The sequence below is a fragment of the Indicator indicator genome, chromosome 9, assembly GCF_027791375.1.
Source record: "Indicator indicator isolate 239-I01 chromosome 9, UM_Iind_1.1, whole genome shotgun sequence".
Taxonomy (NCBI): domain Eukaryota; kingdom Metazoa; phylum Chordata; class Aves; order Piciformes; family Indicatoridae; genus Indicator; species Indicator indicator.
Window position 1 is genome coordinate 11,491,267 of NC_072018.1, and position 15,607 is coordinate 11,506,873.

At 41.3% G+C, this 15,607-nt stretch overlaps 1 protein-coding gene across 4 annotated transcripts in view; it reads right to left on the reverse strand.

The window, feature by feature from the left end:
• Nucleotides 1-15,607, reverse strand: part of SPTBN1 (spectrin beta, non-erythrocytic 1) — a 128,972-nt gene that overhangs the window by 10,350 nt on the left and 103,015 nt on the right. For 3 of the 4 annotated variants that reach the window (XM_054383418.1, XM_054383419.1, XM_054383420.1), the window contains exons 19-32: nt 14,260-14,406; nt 12,400-12,663; nt 11,615-11,839; nt 11,314-11,403; nt 10,894-11,172; nt 9,737-9,867; nt 8,231-8,435; nt 7,718-8,092; nt 5,272-5,516; nt 4,799-4,937; nt 3,657-3,741; nt 2,363-2,559; nt 1,259-1,371; nt 607-670 (exon numbers count right to left, since the gene is read on the reverse strand). In XM_054383418.1, coding sequence (XP_054239393.1) covers nt 607-670; nt 1,259-1,371; nt 2,363-2,559; nt 3,657-3,741; nt 4,799-4,937; nt 5,272-5,516; nt 7,718-8,092; nt 8,231-8,435; nt 9,737-9,867; nt 10,894-11,172; nt 11,314-11,403; nt 11,615-11,839; nt 12,400-12,663; nt 14,260-14,406 — 2,559 coding nt within the window. Of the gene's footprint in view, nt 1-496; nt 671-1,258; nt 1,372-2,362; nt 2,560-3,656; nt 3,742-4,798; nt 4,938-5,271; nt 5,517-7,717; nt 8,093-8,230; nt 8,436-9,736; nt 9,868-10,893; nt 11,173-11,313; nt 11,404-11,614; nt 11,840-12,399; nt 12,664-14,259; nt 14,407-15,607 lie in introns of those variants that run through there. The other variant, XM_054383421.1, reaches the window with a different exon arrangement.

A 15,607-nucleotide genomic window follows, 5' to 3' on the forward strand; every position in this document is an offset into this window, starting at 1 on the left:
AGGCTTTTATCTGTCTATAGCTAGAACTCTCCCCTCCCTCCCAGCCTTGACTGCCGAGCTCACTTGCATGTGTTCTTTTTGGCCTTGTAAATAACTCACTTGCTAATGCAGCTGATTTAATAATGGTGCCGTGCTGAAACCTGTTAGTATAGCTCGATGCGTCATACCTGTCAGATTCTAGTTCTCTTCTTCATTATGATGCAATCTCATTAAATCTCAATTACTCATATAAAGGACGATTTAGCTGGAAAATCTTAATACTATTAGCAACATGAAAAACTCACAGTCAATAACATGAAATAAATGTGTCACCTTAAAGTAACTGAGTGTCATTGGGGAGATTCAAATAAACAAGAATTAAAGTGAAGCAAATATATATCCAAGGGGCTGCTAATTAAATAAAAGTCAACCGATGGGAAGGAAGAGAAAAGCAGCAGGGAAATCTAAAGCCAAAAGCTGAAACCAGTACCAATAAACCATACTGAAAAAAACATGTCTTTTCCTCCAAATGATTCTGTGTCACAGTCCAGACCACGATCGGTCATTGGCTGTCCGTCTGCTAATAAAGTTTTTGTAGTTTTGGTAGGTTTGGGAGCGGTAACTAACCCGTGGAGATTCCTGGTCTGATGGCAAACCATTTTGGGAAACCTGCTCTCCTTTTGTCCCATCCCTGTGGGGAGAAAGGTAAAAGAAAAGAAATTTTGTGAAGTTCTTGAAAGCCACCTATCTTTTCCACCAAATGAGTTTTTCCTAGTGAATATGGCACACCTTAGAAGGACAATTTCTTAAAATCCTGAGGCCCAACTGAATAAACCCAGAGTTAAGTGAGATCAAAACAGACTTCCCTGAAAGTTACCTTACAAACAAGTTTACTCCTATCACATAAGTAGTTTTATAAATCTTAATGTTCCATGGACATGGCTGGAAATCTATCTGTAACCGATACTTGTCAAAGAAGAAAGCCAAAATTTTTCAGAGATTTGAACTCCTGACACAGGGGTTCTAAAAGCAGCATTCTTACTTCAGGGCCCAGTACAGCTCAGCAGCTGTAACACTCTGTCATGATGAAAAACAGGAATGTTTGACTTGGTAGTCAGTTCAGGTATCTGGGAAAGATCCTGTCCCCATAAACCACCAAGTATTCTTGAAAAGGGTCACATTCCAAAACCCCATGACCTCCAGGCTCTCTCTTTACAATGCATCTTCAGCCTGAGAATTCTGTCTGTACACACTTCAGCTTCCTGCACCCTGGGCTTACCACTGCTGCTGGGAGTCTGCATCCTCTGCAACTTTTGGGCTGGGCTCTGGAGTGGATGGCTGTCTCTTTCTCTCCTCTTCCTCCTGTTGTCGACGTACTTCCAGCAGTTCCAACTGAGAAATGAAACATTTTTATGATTTAAAAGCACAGTACATTTTTTTTACTGACATATCTAGAAACTAAAAATAACTGCCTATGTTTCTTAAGCATTACTGAAATGAAAGCTTGTTGGAACAGAATTTGAAGGCATCAGTCTTTAAAATTATTAATTACACAAGGTTTGTGGCATTAAATTTTTATGTAAATGCTTACAGTATCAAGAGGAGGGTCTGGGCCTGGGCAGCAGCTCATCACTGTCCATGTTTCATTTCTAATTAATTCTATTAGAAAAAAGCAACAAATACAAAAGCAGCCCAAGCTATTAAAATGCTGAAAATTTACATCCTCTTGTCTGCTTGCCATACATAGAAATAAAGTGTTCCACATGCAAACCTCTGAAATTAACCAGCTAAATAAAACCAGTCTGATTTCTGAAGATGCCAGGAAACTCCATTTTGTCTGCAGCTGTGATGCCCAGTCTGTGTGAAAAATAAAGCCACTTCAATTTTGGCATCTAAAGGAAAATCATTCTCCAAAGGTGGTGACATGCTCTCCAAGCATTAATTACTGACATTGCAGCTGTTCTCAAAATTATTGGTGGTTTGTTTTTTTCTGTGGGTTTTTTTTTTGCTTATTATATCTTTCTAGGGGACAATCCAGCCTTGTACTGGAGCAGTCAGAACACAACATTATTGTCAAACTTCCCTTCTCAGCACTGTCTCCTCACACTTTAACCAAAAATCATTTCAAGTGTTTGGATCTGGATCTTCTTCCCTTAAAGTAATTTATCACTTAAGCTTCTTCCTTGCAGGTTGTTGAGTTTAAAGGAATCTGAGAGGGTTTTAGTATTGTTTGGAACAGGAAAATTCAGGCCCTGAGTGACTGATAAACAAATAGATCAAATGGAGATGAGGCTGATGATGCTGAGAGTTACTCTTAACAATCAGCTAGCACCAAAATGAAGGGCAGTGGCCAAATGAGATTGCAATTGCCTACAGCACTCACCGTGGTCAGTCTTTCAAGTGCTGCAAATCTCTCATCCCAAGTAGCTGCGGATTTTTCAAATGCTTCATGCCGCTTAATAAGTTTTTCCACTTCATCAACACTTTGACCTATTTCACGACTGGAGAGGTAGGGCTCCTGTCCCAGCAGCCAGGCCTCAGCCACACTTGCATCTCTTGAAAACTGGTGCACCTCCAAAACTGAGCAAAGAATGTACAGGTATAGGTGCCATTAACATCAAAAAGAGAATCACACAGTCATCAGGCACCTTCTGAACTTACTTAAAGTCCAGGGAGAAAAGTAAATGTAGTTAGCTAAGTATCTTCCTTAACTAAGCTCAATTAAATTAATCACTTAAAACACAGAAATTTGTTCTGCTTGCTTTGAGGAAAAATAAAAGTTAAGTCCACCTTAATTTCACTTATTTAATTTTGGATTTTAGTGCTTCCTTTTGGTTCTTATCTGCTGTAGCCTACTGTTGTCTGCTGGGTTTGTTCCTCAGACTGGCCTGTCTACAGAACAGCTTGACTGTAGACTGTAGTTACCTGCAACAAGCAGTATTTCTGTACTTCATGCTTGTCTACAGTGCTACACGTTTCTTTCCTTCTGTCTTCACAGCTGAAATAAATCTTCCACTGCTTTTTGGTGAATAAGAATGTGAAAACACCCAAACTGAGGGAAAATTGTATTTCTTCTAGCTTGCAGAGGCTCAGAAACAATGACATATGTATACATAGCAGCCCAGAATCCCACAGGATGACTACACCGCACTTATGTTTTCAGAACCTGGACAGATGCCTGCTGCAAAGGCTTCAGTCTGCACATGAGATGTGGTCACCTCTGAGTATCAGAACTGGGTTATTGGGCTGGTGTAAAACTTGTAGAAAACTGCAATGCTTAAAAGTAGACATTTGGTCAGGAAACTGCTCATCACTACTCTAGCCTCTGAGATAACATAGGCATCTTGTGTGCAAAAGGTAGCAGGGCTCTACCTCTCCCTGTTTTTCAGTAGTGCATGCTTTGCAGAAACAGCTGGAATGTGACACCTGCAAAACACAGAAGACCTGTTTCATCTAGTTTCAAATTTGATCACACAGAGTAATACATTTGTTACAGGTACCTTGATTTCCAATTCTCTATTATTTTATAATCGAGAGGTGTGAATTTCAAGCACACTTTCAAGTACTGTTAATAAAAAAAAAAGAAGGAGCTGTAGGTTTTTTCAACACTCAGAAAGACACAGTGAAGAAAGGATTAGATGTAGTCCTGCCCCAAAGAAATCCAAGGACATCCTTACTCAGTCTCAGCCACTCCCATCGGTCTTCCCATTTGTCAATCATTTCTTTTCTCTTTTCTGTCAGCTGCAGCAGCTTCTCCTTTATCTGGATTGAAGAGGAGAATGCAGGACTGTTACACAGTAGGCTCACCCCACCACAACACACAACCCCTTACCACCAGCAATAACCAAAACACATTGTGCTAGATTGCCAGGAAGTGACTTAAACTGACTGCAACAGCTGTTATTCTGTTCAAAGTATAAACAAACATAACCTTTGCATTAAAATATGACACTTGCACAAGCATTAAGTATCTGTTAAAACTACAGCACCAAGAGTGTCTGATAAGAAGAGCATAACAAACAAATTTAAATGGTGCAATCATGTATTACATAAAGCAAAATGCACTGTGACTGTTACAAAAAGCTTCCAGATACTTGAGCTAACAACACTGACATGCCTGCATAAGCCTTGTGTTATTCTCAAGGTGAAGATTGGCTAGCAAAACTTCCCAGTGCCTGAGTGAATGTTTCTCTGAGGATACTTCACAAACAATGCAGACACTTCAATGCAGACACAGAAAATATCACCTCCCTGAGGGGGCAATATCTTATGGCATTTGGCTATCTTCCTTCTGCCAAAGGGAGGCAGGAAAAAACACAGGTTAAACCTCTATCCTCTAGTCTAGACAAATCAGAAAATAAATCAAGGCATTAAGCAGATGGATATGTTTTTCTCTGGATTTACTCCCTCTGAGACAAACTTCTTTCTGCTCCTTCTCTTAGCAGGCCTCTTCACATGTTGCAGTTCCCCTGTACAAAATTCATCCTGTTTTACAGTTGCCTCTCAAAGAAGTTACCCTTCCAAAGACAACCATCCCAGAGCTTTCTCAGCTGAACTAACACCTTTTCTGCATTTCCTGGACTGAAAATAACAGTTTTAATTTGGTGCCATCTCTGCTATCCAACATGAATTCACACAGTAAAATTTACACACTAATTTCACAACAGCAATTGAGTGCAACAATCCCTGAAGTAGTGCATGTTGTTATAAATATGAAGCTTATCAATCTGTAGATTAACACAATGCAAGTTTCTGCAGCTGAAACAGAATCTATAGGGCAGCTGCGCTGCAGTTGCTACACGCTCCAGAAGCACGGTACCTCCTCTGATGCATAGTGTTTTCTTGCCAGAAGAGATTTGCCAAGCTCAATGCAGGTAGTAAAGCTGTCATTCCGGGCATCGATTTCTGCTTTGATGCCCTGGTGATTGTTCATTAGTAGTTCCACAGATGAAACATCCCTAAAATGATCAGTCCATAGTTCAGACACATGTATTGCAGACTTAACAGCTGTTACATTTTCAAACAAATAAACTAGCCCAGAATGACACAACAAAAATGTTAATTCCTAGATTGCCTTTATAGTTCAGGAAGTTCCTTTCCTTAGGAACGGCACCCTTCTGGTCTGAAAGGGAGACAAATAAACAAACGTGTGGGATTTAATCTCTTTGAACACAATTTTAGACTGCAATTACCTCAGTAGCCCCCAGCCTCTGCTGGGCAGCATTACACTGTGTTTTTCCCTCTACTGACCTGCAGACTTGTCTTCTGATGGAAGAGAGACACCTCACATACCTTGGCTTTTCTTGGGCTTCTATCTGCCGGATAACATCTTCCATCCAAAGCATGAGATCACGAACCATGCTGAAGAAACGGAATTTATCTCCTGTATCCACCAGTCTAACCCTGCGGCCCTCACAGGCATCCAACAGTGCCTTCCATGCTTCTAGGACCTCGTTTTCCCTCTTCTGGATGTCATCAGCTTTGTCTCCAGCATAGGCAGCCTGAAGGCGTGCAGCATCCTCCTGCAGCTGTCTCACCTGGTATGTTTGTGTAAGAGAGAAACGTCAGTGTTCAGATACTTTTGAGTCACAAACATGAATACATTTTAGCTCCCAGTTCATCATTTTAATGGCTTTCCAAAGGCACTGCAAAGATATTTGGTCTGTTGGTATTAAAAACGTTTGTTCTATTATTAAGTGAGTACATTCCTTTGAAAGTGAGTGCATCCCTTTGAGACTAGTTCTTAGAGAAGACTCTTGGTTCAAAAGTCCCTGAAATAACAAAGATTTGCCATTGCCTAAACCTCCTGTAGAACTGGGTGTCAATACGAAGTGACTGTTAAATGTCAGGACAGATGGGGACCATTTTCATCAGCAAATTTTCAATGCTGCTCAGGAACTCCTGTATCAGAGCCACTACCCTAACAGGGTAAGAAAGACGTATTATGACGACAGAGAGGTTTTTTCCAAAATGTAGATAATGACTCCAAGCAGAAGAACATTTGGAAATTCAAAGACCTTTTTACTATTAGTATCTCTTTTCCTTCCAAAAACCTGTCTTGGAACATCAAATGCCATTTCTTGACTGTTTCATGTATTTTTTGAGCCAGAAATCATTCCGTTATCTCTTGTCTAGTAATTATGTCTCCTTTTTTAAAAGCAAATATATAAAAAACAACAACAAAAAAAGGTTGAACACCTTATTAACAGTTTTCTAGCTACAGACACAGAGATGAGACCACTGATCCATTTTGGAGCTCTAGCCATTTCACCCAAAAACCACCCTAAGTTCTTTCGCCACAGATCTGTGCTATGTAGTTTATGCCTTGATGGTAATTACATTTTTGAGACTGAGATTGGTGCTTTGTGAGTGTCTCCCATTTATGTATAAAATCTACAGCTTCTGAAAGTAAAACACTCAGAAAATCAAATGGTTGCAATATTTCCTTTACTCTAGTGCAAATAACTATGTAAATTGCAACGTAGAAAAGAATTGGCAGGCAACTTGGCCATAAAAGCTCTCTCTTCCAACCTGTTGAGATAAATGCAGTCATAATTCCTCTATTCATGCAACTTTTCTCTTCTAAAATTCTCTTTTTTGGCAGCTGAACATTGGGATTTGGTTTAGAATTCCATGTGTTATATGAATGGCTGCCACCTTCTATTTAACATAACTTGGCTTCAAAAGATTTACAATTAGATCAGATGTGGCTGCTTTAAAAAAATATTACCCTGGACTATCGACTTTAAATCTCTTCAGACTGCAGTTAGGAAGCATCATAAAAAGCAGTATTTAGTCAGAATGGCCAGATTCATAAAAGAGTCAGAAAGCCTCTGAGTAGGTTTAGAGACCCCCTTTGCCTCTCAGAAAAGTGCCAAGCAGAAGAGGTTGGGGCTTTGTGGTGGTTTTTAAACAAACTCGCCAAGAAAAACCCAACCAGGTTTACAAAGCACTTCATATTTGCCCCTGTTCTCCAAGCACCCTTCAGAATATTGATTCTTCCAGAGGATCGGATAGTCATGTCTGGTGTTCACTGAGGGGAGCGAAAGTGACGTAAGGAACAGGGAAATCTAAGGTGGCTTTCAGCACAATCAATATAATACCCAAGAACAACATTACGGACAGAAAAATGTGAAACTTGTATTTCTGCTACCTCTGGTACTTTAAAAATTCTTCACAGATTTAATATCTGTTCAATGTCTGTCAGGAACTGATTAAAGAAACTATATGTTAAATCACATGTAAGCTATTTTTCAATCCCATCAGCCACACAATGTACTGCTGATGACGCTGCTTGAGGCAATCATCAAAGAAACATCTTCAGAGAAGTGTGTTACCCTTGTGCCTCTCCATCCACACTCTCTTCCTAGATGCAAGGCAAGCTGAGACTATCAGGGGCTGCTTTATTTTAAATCAATAAAGATGCTCCCTGCCTCTGTTTCTTCCTCAATCAAGGACAGGAAATGGAATCATGTTAAAGAACAACCTACATATTCAGAAATCTGTGTACGTATCGATTTCTGGTTTAGATCAACTAATTAACGCAATGCAATGACTGAGAAGCAGAAAGATAAGAAAATGACACAGTTGAAGTTATTCCCACAGAAATACACCTGGAAAGCACCTGGAAGCACTCTGCCAAGCACCTGGAAGCACAGAGGGGCCGAGAGTAGCAGCAGTAGAACTCTGCAGGTCAGGTTCCTATACCCACAAACAGTGCCGTTCACTTGCTACACACCTGGGTGCCAAGTGCCTGGATATCGTGCTCAAATGTTGTGTGCATTCTCTGTAGTGTTTCCACTGTGTTTTGGTCTCTACCAAGCTCTTCAGGTAGTTTCTTATGTTTGTCTTGAATACGCCCTAAGATCTCCTTGGCATCATGGTAAAATTTGTGCAGTTCATAAGAGGCTGCTAGAATTTGTGTTCTTGTGTCAATGAGCTCCAGAAGATCAGCCCAGGCCTCATTGAGTCCGTCCTTCCACTCTGCAATTGTCGCAGCATCTGAATGTCCAGAGTTGATGAGCTCATCTGCCATGTGGTTAACAGTATCAACACGCTCCTGTCCAATGTTTCCAGTGTCTCGGGCAAATTCTCGGAATCGCTCTTGCAGCATCTGAAACGCAGAGTAACAGACTCATGCATGGTTGCAGTTACAAACTTATCTGAGTGAACCAAGCAAGACAGCCACCCTTTTAGACATCTAGCTTCCAGAAAAGGAAGGTCAACCTGCAGCCACATCCAAGGAACCTACCGTGACATGCTCGTAATCCTGTCCTAGCTCGTGGGATCCTGCTACTACCTCCCGTTCAGCAATCCACTGCTCCAGGTCATCCACCTCACGGTTAAGCTGGAAGAGTCTGTGTCTCTCATCCAGCTTGCCCCGCCTCTCTTCAGCCAGATCCTTCAGGCCTGCATACAGCTTATCCACTTTGGACTGGCGCATGCTGATACGCTCACTGAAAAATAACAGATGGCATTTAGTCTTCATTGTCTTTCAAAAATAATGAAAGTAAATGAGAAAAAAAAAAACAGAAGGAATTAAAATATCTCTTAGGGTATTTAATCCATAGAACGCAGGTGTGCTTCATGCATGGATCTGATTCAGACACACTGGACCCATCCTTTGCCAGCACAGTTGCCTACACTAGCTGGAAAACTTCTCTGCCCTGTACATATAAATCCCCTGGCTTTAGAGCAGGATGCTGAGAACCAAGCTCTCCACCAAGCTCTCTCTGACCACAAATCTTCCAAAATTAGAGGCAGGATCTGAGCTGCTGAAGCAAGCAGCATTTCATTTCCATTCAAATTCTGCTTCAAAATTTAGAAGTACTTGTGAGTTTCTTAGTCTCCAAAGATCAGCATTTCCAAAAATGATTAATATTTCTACTTGCTGTACTTTTTTTTGAGCTGTATATCCCTGTCAAATTGATCTCCCTCTGCCTCGCAAAGTTAGGTTACATTATCCCAGTACTGTCAGCTCAGACAGGGAATTCACTCTCAGAAATTCTCATGACCACAAGAGAGTGCTTCTGAGTTAAATAACAATCTTCCAGAGAGTGTCTTTCCTACCCTTACATCTATGAAGGCAGAACAGTTAAATACATCAGCCTCTTAGCCAAATCAGCCTTGCTGCAAAGCCAAGGGAGAATTCCGCTTGCTTCACTGCAGCTCTTAAAACAGTTAAGCTTCCCAAATTCTTCCACAGGGTAAGTGATTTATGAAAGTTGGGATAAATGCACCAAAATCAAGGTGTTAATGTGCCTCTGTTTAAAGCTTCAGATTCCAGTCCCTGATTCTGCCGTAACCTGAGAGAGGAGGCAGATCTTGGCAAGCACTGCCCTAAAACAGAAGGATAAATGACTGTGATCCTGTGGGCTGAGCATGGTAGTTTGTTGCAAGAGTGAATATGGACCCTTCCTAGTCTCACAGGATTGTTTTACCTCTGTACAGCTCAGCACTGCTGCCAGACTTGGCAATACTAGCATGTGTAAACGATATAACAGATATTTATTGAAGGTGCCCAGTACTGTCCAGAAATCAGCAGAGGCACACACTGACACTGCTCAGGACACTGTCTCTGGCCAAATCAGGTGGTCCAATATGCATCTTCAATTGAGTAAGGCTGAATTCCCCTTCTTCTGTACACTCTTCTAAACTGCTTAACCTTTGCTGTAGTTTTTGTGTATCAGAATGACCCCTGTGAAGTGACCAAAGTACTAAAAGAATGCATAATCCAATTTAAAATGGCAGTTAATACCTTTCTGGGTGATTATCTGCCACCAAAGTTCTGCTGGTCTTTGAAAGCTGGTGCACAGTTTCAGCATAGTCTTCTACAGCTTGTTCCAAAATCTGGTGTTTCTTCAGCATGGACACTGCACTCTGTTCATCCTGTAATGGTGACAAAAGACGATAGCCAAGTCCCCCACTCCAGAGAAAGACACCACACACGAAGTTCAACTTGGTGTGCAAGCAAAAAGTGGTAGCTGGAGAGATTTATACAGGAGTGGTCCCAAGTACATCTTGAAGACACATTGTTCTGACAATGGTGTATTAATAGTTGAGTTCACAGCAAACAGCACCCACATAAAGCAGAGTAACAAGTGAAAGAGTGAATGCACCAGCCTGTCTAGGATGCAGAGCAACGTTACATCAGCTGTGTATTGAGCATACTGAGTTTCGTCTTCTATGAAGCTCTTTGTGTGTTTACATGCTAGTGATTGTGCAGAGCTCAGAAAAATGGAACAGTTTTAGGCACACCACTTGTCAGGCTTTTCAAGAGCAGCATGGGTCAAAGAAAAGGAACCCTACAGAGCCGATGCCAAAGGATTCTCCCCTTAAGTGTCTGTAGAAATTCCAATCGAGACCCACAGAATGTGTTATTCTGACACAAAGCTGAGGTTTATTTTATCAGGGTGGTGAACACAGAGCATTTATGTAAATAACAAACACAGCACTGTCAACACCTCCTTGAAGAACTGAAGTTTATGTACCCTTTGTATGGTCTGATGCTCTTGTGATTTCACATCACTGGAAGTAAAAGCTGATGACTAGTGGCACTAAAAGAGTGACCATCAGCCTGCTACAGACAGTGGTATTGTCCTGTTACCAGTGATTCAAACCTCACAGAGAATTTTACCTAACAGCACTGTACTGGTAACTCATGCCTTACTGCAGAGGAAGGTACACAGTTGCTGTCCACAGTCTGAGAGTGCTTTACTGACTCAGCCCATCAAGGCCTATATGCCACACTATCAAAGATGCCCTAACAGGTAGAAAAGATGATCATTTGAGGTTTCACAAGGGAATTAAATTTGTTTATGTCAGCATTACATTAGTGACAAATTAAATTATGTCACCTGTCCCCCTCTAGCTAAGTAATTCAAACTGAACTAGTGTCACTGCAGAGCAGCTCACCTTGGCTTTCTCTTCTGACATCATGTAGAGTTCCTGCTCGCTCATCCAGGCCTCAGCCTCAGCAGCATCAAAGTAATACTGCTGTGCTCTGTGCGACTCCTCTAGGCGCTTGTGGCGTTTCTCTGTCTCCTCAATAAGAAGGTTCCACAGCTGCTGCAAGTCTGCAAGTCTCTGCTGAATTGCTTCAGCATTAGGACTACTCTCTGTGATAATGTTCTGACTCCTCTCAAAAATGTCATCAATACGAGGCTGATGTCCCTGGATTTCTTTCTGAAGAGTCTACATGGGAGAAAAGCATACTGATAAGATATTGCACCAAACAAAAAAACCCTTTTCAATCCTTTCTCAAGCTTTTCCTTCCTGAATTAATCAACACTAAGGAGAAGTAACAGGTATGGAACTCTAATAGCATGCACTTACCTGATTTTTCTTTATTAGTAGCTGCACAGTTTGAAGATTGTGTCCGTGATCAGTAGATGTAGCTATAGGCATCCTCTCTCCAACCCACAACTGAAAGTAAGAGAAGAGTAGAAGATATGATTTCAAGCAATCCCAGATACAGTTAGGTCAGCAGAGGAGGGCTGGTGTACATAAGACGCAAAAAGCAGCATTACTCTAATGTGCTATTAAGATATGATTGAAAGGTTTTTTTCCTGTGATAGCTCTGAATAGGTGTGACATTTTCTATTGTTTGGGGAAGAGGATTTTTTTTTGTACTCACAATTTCATCTTCCACATCCCGGTTGAACTGGTGGATCTCTTTGGAGGCCAGCAGGTTTGCCTTTCTTTCATTCAAAGGCTCCAACAACTCCAAGAATTTCTTTTCTACAGTAAGGCGTTTGCCATCTACTTCATCTGTACTCTTCCCTTCTTGACTTAAAGCCCTTGCCTGGCTTTGCAGCTCCTCTATCTCCTTCTTACGAACATCCATTTGGTTCTCTAGCATCTAAACAGAAACATAGAAAAAAGGTCCTGAAAAATGGGATAAAACCACAGATTCACAACTGTGGCCACCCACTGATACCCCTCAGTTATGTGTGTTTGTGCAAATGGTGAAGTTGTTCAACCACACGGTTGAATCTCTTTTAACAGTCATTCACAAGTTACCCTGAATAACTTTGGAGCACAGCTAATGGCACACGAGAACTTCACTGCTACCTGCTCTTCTTGCTACTCCTGGCTGCTTTTACAGCAAGGAATCACAGACCAAACAGCTTCAGACAAGTCTGAATCACAGACAGGAAGCCACGTACAGAGAGGGAATGATCAAGTGACTGGAGGACTACAGTGGCAGACAGAATAGAGATATATAAGGTAGAGATTTTACCAAGAAATGTGTGGCTGGTTTGTTTCTGGCTGTATTTCTGGTTCTCCTTAAAGATACATGAAGCAACAGGAAGAATGAAAAGCAAACAAATTCTTATATATACTGAAAGAATCCCCCCACTGTTCCTTTAAGTGCAGATATCTCCTGTCTGCTCACTCTGCAACCTGTGCTCCATTTACCTGCTGCTTCTTCAATAGGATGTTAACACTGGTGAGATCTTTCCCATAGTCATCTGACTGAATTTGACTCTCCAACCCATTCAGCCACTTATCCAAATCAGCACAGCTCTGGGTGAAAAGTTCTGCCTTGTTTGCATCAAAGAGACGCTGAGCCTTGGTCTGAGTAGTGGATTCAAGCTCTTCCCACATCTGATGGAGACCAGTCAACTTCTCTTTCACCACAGTTTCAGTCTCAGGTTTCTCTGCAATGAGCTGCATTCCCTCCTGCAAAATAAAGAGCAACAAAATGGTATCTCCTCAGGAGCACTCAGAGACTGTTAGTGAAATTATTCTGATTAACAAACACTCAGAATTCCTCATCTGCTGGCAGTATCAACCACTCATCTTCCATCTCAAAGTATCCAGTGACTCCCTCCAGAACATCAGCTCTCAGGTCTGTCCATGCCAGGATTTTTTGGCATCGGGAAGGTCAAGCAACACCTCCTTTCTCTTCCCCACAACGTGTTCCTTTGTGGGAGCTCCTGAGGCCACTGCTCAGATGAGAGCGGAGCTGACTGCCTCATGCACCTGTATGACAGCGGAGGAGGAAGTGGCAGCTGAAAGACGTGTGTGCATCTTCCGTGGCCCAACTCACTGGGAAAGCAATGAAGACCCAGTGCAATGCAGCGAGGCGGAGCTTACAGCACCAAAACTGAGAGGGAAGAGGGTTACGTTGATGGGCTATAGCAATAAACATAGGTCTAAGATAGTACAGAGAAGAGCCACCTTTCTTGGGAAGCAGGAACCCTGTATCTAGCACTAGTAAAGCACTTGGACTTAAGGTATCTTTTTGTCTTCACAAAGCCTGCATTAGTTTTGGAAATACTTCCTTTAATCTCATGATACTTCTACCTCTGTTCCTGAGTCATGCTGACAAGGGACAAAACATTTGAGACGTGAACACTTCTCACAACCCAGCACATTTAATAGCTGTAACCACTGGTAGCATTACATTAGCCCAGTGATTGTTAGCTGTGGCTCCATACAATCTGCAATCTTATATTTCAGAGGTGAGGTTGTATTAGCATCACTGAAGAAGTACTTCCAGCACTAAGAGCAGCCTCCTAATTACACCATTAAAGTGTATTGCTATTTGCAGATCACAGAAAAGCCTCTAATGGGATACAGTGCCAAAGCAGGAGAGGAAATGAGCAATTAAGCTAACTTACACTGAACAGAAACCCACTGTCAGAGCTAAGGACAAGACCTCCTTCATGTTCCAGAGCTGGACATGAGAAATGGGGGAGAAAAGAGTATAGCTCATCACAGCGCATTAGAGCCTTCAAAGTAACTTGATACAGAGCTGTGAATCTTAATCACAAAGCTGGCTGTACTTTACCTCAGGCACTAAATTCTGCCTGGGGACAGGCAGTCTGATTATAGGCCTGAATGCCTGAAAGACAGCATGGCAGCATGGGAGTCTAAATTCAGTTATCCACCCACATTCAGTTATTTCCCAGGAAGTATTTCTACTTTATTACCTCAAATCACAACATTTGCCCCTTTTACCCTCAGGTATGGAAACTAGGTTGCACCTTCCTCCTGACAGACAAAAAAGACTAGCCAAAACTAAATTGGGTCCTTAGCCACAGCCTATTCTGTGAGAATGTCTTGGGTAAAGATCATTTAACATCAGTAAAAAATAAAACAGGTTAGATGGAGACTGTACAACAGATACTTATCCTAAAGTAATGAAAAACTCCTTTTGCCTTAGCTGGAGAAAAGATTCAGGAAGCAATTCTACAGAGGAACAGATCCTACCTCTGTGCATAACCAATTTTCACAAAGAGGAGGGTATTTTTAGGACTTTTTTTTAGTTACCTTTTCAATCTTCTCCAGCCATTCTTTGTTGGATGCAAGTTCTGCCATGAATGCCTGGTGCTTCAGCCATTTGCTATGCAGGTTTCTTGCCTCATCATAGGACATATCCTGGGCTGTGAGCATCTTCTCATTGATCCAGAGTGAGAGCTGAAAAAGAAAATACACATTTATAGTATGAAAGAATACTATCAAAATGCCAATCCCCAGTAGGGTTTTGGTAGTCAAAAGTTTTCTCTTCCCATTATGTAACATCCAAGATCAATTTAATTCTAATTTTCTGCAAATACAAAGATGCTGAGAACAATTTCCTGAACAACATTAGAAGAGAATCAATACTTTAAAAGTACAGTTTATTTGCCATGGGCAAACAGAACATGAAAATGATCATAGCAGCCAACATAAAATTTCTTTCTAGGGTAAGTCTGACTGCGTTATCTATCTCCTGGGTGGGGATAGAAAACACATTCACAGGAATGTTTACAGAAGTTGAAAAAGACACATTTTCTGCATGTTTAACATTGCCTACCCAAGAGGAAAATGTCAAAACAAATCTAAGCTTTGTTTCTAGAACACCACTTCAGCAAGGCATGCTGTCCTGCTGAGGAAGCACCATGACAAGGACAGTAACAGCACAGGCAAGACTCGCCAATTCCCTGCTATGTGCTTGGGATACAGGGCAACAAATTCATTTAGCATTTACAAGGCTTTCTTAGATTGTCCCATAAAGGCATTGTCAAGCTCCACAAAAAGGGAAAACTTATCAGAGCAAACAAAGAAACTCCTCATCTGATCTTGCTATCAAATCTAAAGTGAAAAATGTTCATGTTAATGAAAAGCTCTGTGGACAGCCAAGTTTACAGTTATAACAGGCTACTGTGCTACTTAACAATCAAAGGCTACATTAAGGACTACTATACAACCCCAAATTAGTGGTTTTATTTCTGCCTTTCTGGGTAGGAGACAGTTGCTATGCTGTGCAAATTGCACTGTTTGCTTTTAGTCAGCCATAGCATTAAGACTTCTGATGATTTAGAAGTGCTTCCCAAGGAAAAGTAGTTGTGTTCACACTAATGGATAGAGTGAGCTGAGACACGGATGATAGGTGGTGCATGGCAATGGCTCTCACGATAAAACCCCTATTTCTGATTCCCACAATGTTGTTATGCTCCTTCTGATAACACAAAAGTGCAAACAAAGCATATGAGAGCTCACAAAATCCGTTTTGTATAGACAGCAGTCACTAAAGTGGCTATCTTCAGTACAAAAGTAGATTAAAAAAAAAATTCTCTAAAACAGTGCCCCAGATTGACACTTGGGACATTTATTTCTCCAGAATATCCTAAGTCTG